General features: G+C 37.9%; 1 protein-coding gene across 1 annotated transcript in view; it reads right to left on the bottom strand.

Moving 5' to 3' along the window:
- Nucleotides 1-311: 311 nt before the first annotated feature.
- The window catches only part of RSPH4A (radial spoke head component 4A), an 18,393-nt gene continuing 13,120 nt past the window's right edge, over nt 312-5,584 (bottom strand). The window contains exons 3-6 of the mRNA XM_007956262.2: nt 4,668-5,405; nt 2,951-3,101; nt 1,802-1,919; nt 312-555 (exon numbers count right to left, since the gene is read on the bottom strand). Coding sequence (XP_007954453.1) covers nt 312-555; nt 1,802-1,919; nt 2,951-3,101; nt 4,668-5,405 — 1,251 coding nt within the window. The remainder of the gene's footprint in view (nt 556-1,801; nt 1,920-2,950; nt 3,102-4,667; nt 5,406-5,584) is intronic.

The following is a 5,584-nucleotide window of genomic DNA, read 5'->3' as shown; positions in this document are numbered from 1 at the left end:
ATAATTACAAGGAGCTCTGGTAGCATAGTGCCTAAGGCACTTGACTACTAACCAGAAGGCCGGTGGTTCAAACCCACCAGCCACTCCTCGGAAGGAAGACTGGGCAATCTACTTCCGTAGCAATACTGCCTCGGAAACCCAAGGAGGGGTCGCTATGAGTTGGGTCTGACTCGACGGCACATAACAACAACAATAACATATAAAATGAATTCCACATAAGGTGTGTGTATGAGTGTGTGTGTGTGTGTGTGTACGAGTGTGTGTGTGTATATGAGAAAGTCCCACATAAAACTCAGCTAATTTTACCCTTGTTAATCGTCTTCATCCTCATCCTCATCTTCATCTTCATCTTCAGTTTCTTCATTTTTCTCAGCTGCAAGTATAGCTGCTTCTTGTGCAGCCCTGAAAACCTGTTCCTCTTCCACACTTGGGTCATCCATTTCTGTGATTTCCGGTCCACTGGGATACTCTTGAGAAACTGGTGGTGGAAGTGGTGGTGTATAGTTGCCTGGACTATACTTATGACCCCAGCCTATGTAGAAATTTTCAAACTTTCTATAAGTTAAAAAAAAAAAATGTTGATGATCACTACATTTTTTTGCTAAGAAAAACTGATCTTTCTAAAGTACTTCAAATTTACCATAGTCCCATAAGTCTTAAAAACAATCTGTTTATAGGTGAAATATCTCTCAAAAATTCTTGACCACAGGGAGTTAGTTTGTTTTTAACTGCTTAAGCTGATTAAGAAAAACCATGGGGACAGCTCCTGTCAAAATGTACCCTACCAGCCAAGAAACCAAACTCACTGCCTTCGAGTCAGATCCAACTCATAGTGACCCCTCCTTGTGTTTCCAAGGCAGTATCACTACGGAACTAGATCATCTAATCTTCCTTCCGAGGAGTGGCTGCTGGGTTTGAACTGCCAGCCTTCTGGTTAGCAGTCAAATGCCTTAGGCACCACTAGACCACAAATAAAAGGCCTTTTACAATCATCTATTTTCAAGGAAGAAGAAGAAGAAACAAAGAGGGAGAGCAATAGTACTGAAGAATTAAAAAGGCATTCCTTCCACAGAGTTAAATTTATTTATTTATTTATTTTTAAATTATTAACCCAGGGGCTCTAGTAGCATAGTGCCTAAGGCACTTGACTACTAACCAGAAGGCCGGCAGTTCAAACCCACCAGCTGCTCCCTGGAAGGAAGGTTGGGCAATCTACTGTAGTGATACTGCCTCAGAAACCCAAGGAGGGGTCGCTGTGAGTTGGGTCCGACTTGACGGCAAATAACAAGTTATTAACCCAGCAAACTCTTGTCTGGGTTATTAGGTAAGACATATGGAAGCGTAAGACAAAATAGTTTGTGTTTTAGGCAAGAGATAAAAGTGTATTTAATATCCTCTTGATCCTAATTCCCTTCACAGTGATAGCCTAAATCATATTTTAATTATTTTTTATCAAAATATCTAACAAAAATGATCTGAGATTTAAGCTAAACACTTCTTAGAGTTACCTCCACAAATCCACTGAGGTGAATGAACAGGTCAAATAACCATAAAGGGAAAAAACAATATATTTTAGCTTAATTAACTGGGTAATTCAGATGAAAGTGCAGAAGTATAAATTACCCTAACTTCCTGAATTTCATGCTTTATTGTATAATACAGATACTGTTTGAGAAAGTTTTATGCCATACCTGACATAGCAAAGAGGAAAAGGAGAGTAGGTGAACATTCTAGTGATAATTTATAATTTCCAGAGCTTATATAATTAAAATAATGGCTTTGTAAGTGAGCGGATACTTACTTGCCATTGGAAAAGGCATATGCTCCAGGCCAAAGGTTAGATCTAAGGACTGCAATAGCATATTGAGGAATGAGATTCGAGGATAGACGTGCTGTCCAGGGGGGTGTGTTCTGAACCTCTGTAAACCAAAAAAAAAAAAAAAATTAAAAGCTTAATGTCTGACAAACAAGATTTAAAACACAGATTTGTGCCAAAAAGAAGTTATTTTTATATTATTTTAATTTTTTTTTTTTTTTTTTTTTTTAACAACAACAAAAAAAGAATCACACATGCATAACACACAGGACATGAAAAAGTTAAAACATCAACAGCTTAACATAAAATCAGAATATTATATGGCATTGTTCTGGAACAATGAAATTTGGATGGGGAGAGTAATATGTGATGACCAAATGAAGGGTCAAATCATTATTATGAAAGAGAGCATGCAAAAATAACCTAAAACTGAATAGGAAGAAACAAAACATGGAGTCAGCATAGATAAAACATAGTGTCTCCTATGATATTTTACTTTAACTAGTATCTATGGCCTGTAGAATGCAAGACAAGAATGATACACAAAATAACCATCAGCATTTCCAGTAAGAGCCACAACCAGCTTTATTAAGTTTCTCCCTGAGTCATTCCTTCAACCTGTGTCCAAGAAAGCTGGTGTGGCTAGCTAAATATAGGACTCCCCACCATCTCAGATGGAAGGAAGTTTGGGCAATCTACTTCCGTAGTGATACCGCCTCAGAAACCCAAGGAGGGGTCGCTATGAGTCAGGTCTGACTCGACAGCACTTAACAACAACCACCATCTCAGAACACATGAAGGAGAAATGGGATGGAATCTTGGCTCTTGCTCACTTTTTAGAGCTTTCCAATTTCTATATATCTATCATAAAATACACATAGTATGTTATCTAGCCCTGGTGGTGCAGTGTCTATCAAAAAGTTTGGCCATTCGAACCCACCAGCTGCCCCATGAGAGAAAGATGTGGCAGTCTGCTTCTGTAAAGCTTTATAGCCTTGGAGACCCTATGGGCAATTCTACTCTGCCCTATAGGGTCACTGTGAATCTGAATTCAATTAAATGGCAATGGACTTGGTTTTTGGTTTTATATTATATGCTATGTGTGTTTGTATGTTTTTGGTTATACACAATTACCTAAATCTTCTGAGATTGGTGTCAGAAGGGGAGGCCCCACTTCCTGTTCGATGTAGTCAGGCTCTTCTTTTTCTTCTTCTTCTTTTTCTTCATCCTCTTGCTCTTCTTCTTCTTCACTTTTTTGTATGGGGTTGAACCAATTACAGCGACCCTGGGAATGAATATTGCAATATTTAATTTTTATGAAGACTTTAATATCTCAGGGTATTCACTAGTGTTAAAAACAATTACTGGCATGATTCAAGCAAAGGTCCCATTGTGTAGGAACTTAAACTATTCATTCATTCACTCATTCATTCAACACACATTTTTAAAAAAAGAAAAAAAACAAACTCACTGCCGTCGAGTTGGATCCGACTCATAGTGACCCTTCCTTGGGTTTCTGAGGTAGTATTACTACAGAAGTAGATTGTCCAATCTTCCTTCCAAGGAGTGGTTGGTGGGTTTGAACCACCAGTCTTCTGGTTAGCAGTCAAATGCCTTAGGCACTACACCACCAGAGCTCCAACACACATTTACCAAGTGCTATTTCTATCTAGGTAAATTTGTCAACTTTTGAAGTTAAAAAACATCTATATTTTAAAACTAACAGTACCTTAAAGAAAAAATAATGCATTTTGCCAGTTTGTAATAAATGGTTTATATGAAGGAAGTAAAGTACTATAGTTATGATTATGAGTTTAATAACAATAAAGTAAAAAATGTGGTAACAAGGCTAGGTATGGAGGTTTGGGGGTTATAACTTTTCATTTAGTTATCTCTTATCTAGAGATATCTAAGGACTTCTCTTCTCTAGATCAAAGTATAATGCAGATTCTTCTACCTGTGGACAAGGCAATATAGCAGAATGGTTAAGAGGACTCTGGATGTATTTTGCCTGGCCTCACATCTGACCTTGCTGTTTTAGCTAATCAGTTTCTTTTGTCACATTTCCTAATTACTGTCTCTATTTCCTCATCTCAAATATAAAGGTAATAATAGTACATCTTTCATAGGGTTGTCATAAGAATTAAATGAAATAATACATATAAAAGGCTAGAACAGCACCTGGCACAATAGGTGCTGTATAAATGTTACATAGCACAGTTTGCTCTGTTTTTTTAGAATCTTTTATTATTCTTGTCATAAAAGTGCCATTAACACCAATATGTTAAAGAACCACTGCCACTGAGTCAATTCTGACTCACAGAGACCCCCACTGGTCTCCAAGGCTATAAATCTTTACTGAAGTAGACTGCCTCATCTTTCCCTTGTGGAGCAGCTGGTGGGTTTGAATCATCGACCTTCTGGTTAGCAGCCAAATGCCTTACCCACTATGCCACCAGAGCTCCTATGTTAAAGAAATTGAATGAAAAAAATAACTGTTTCCAAAATTAATGCACCCATTTATATTTAACATATAAAAAGAGAAATTTCACAGCACACACATACACACACTTTTTATATCACTTGTCAAATATTCCATAGAAGTAGTTATTTGATTTTCTATTGGAAAATAAAAATCTATATGAAAATCTCGGATCCATATTATATGACAATAATATATTAACTCTGTGTTTTCACTTTTTTTTTTTTTTCCTGTCTAATCGACTTGCTGGCAGTGGGTTTGGGTTTGAGAGTCTAATGGGCTTCATGTTGTTTATCTTTGTGCACTGTCGAGAGAATTTAATAAATATTTGCTGGTAGGGTGATAGATTGAAAATTGCAAAGCACCTACCTGAGGGAGAATATATTGTACATGATGAACCCAATTGGATAGCGATTCCACTAGATCAACCACCGGGATGCCTTCGAAATCAGGGTTTTCCTCAAAGCTCTCTCGCCGGCCTTCTGCTTCTTCCTCCTCTTCTCCTTCTTCCTCCCCAAACTGATAGAATCCAAGAGGGCTGACGTGGGTCCCTGCTGAAATTCTAGCTATTTGTGCTCTTAAGTAATTGCTCTCATTTCCTGGGAAAGGTGGGTAACTTATGACAGGAGCATCCAATCTCCCAGTGAAAAATTTCTTGATTTTTCTTGCAATAACAATTTGTAGAGGTGTAACAGATGGTAACTTAATCCACGGTCTTCCTGGTTCACTGCAAACAAAATAGACATATTTGTTGACTCCTGTTCTACTTTCTTCTTTTGGAACAGCCTGTGGGATTTTGTAAAACAACTTTGGTAATTCGTGTTCCTCATCTTCAGCTTCACTTTCTCCATTGTCCTTCTCTTCAGCTACATCTTCCTCTTCCACCTCCTCTTCATCTTCTCCCTCTCGAAATTCCACTTCAGCTACAATGTAATTCATTTCCAGACCCAGGATCTTGCCCCAGAAACGACATCTGTGGATTGGGTGGGTGTCAGTGAGTTGCTTGAGGGCAAGAAATATACGGTAAGTCTCATCTGTGCCCAAAGAAACTCCGGCTTGTTCAAAATAGAAAGCTGACTCCATTACATTTGGAAGAGCGTTTTCTACCTGGGAATACAAACACTGTAGTTAAAATTTTATCCATAAAAGAACTGCTTGCTTTCCTTTCCTTTTCTGCGCATCTTGATACTAGCTCTACTTCTTACTACTTCAACATTTCTAACAACATTTAGATCAACTGTGGTAATTCGTGAACTTCAACTCCTCTCTCATTACTTATGAATGTA

The sequence above is a fragment of the Orycteropus afer genome, unplaced genomic scaffold (assembly GCF_000298275.1).
Source record: "Orycteropus afer afer isolate SDZICR_OR568_19922 unplaced genomic scaffold, OryAfe1.0 scaffold00596, whole genome shotgun sequence".
In the NCBI taxonomy this organism is placed as follows: domain Eukaryota; kingdom Metazoa; phylum Chordata; class Mammalia; order Tubulidentata; family Orycteropodidae; genus Orycteropus; species Orycteropus afer.
The sequence above is the reverse complement of the archived record's forward strand: the minus strand, read 5'-3'. Positions and strand labels throughout refer to the sequence as shown.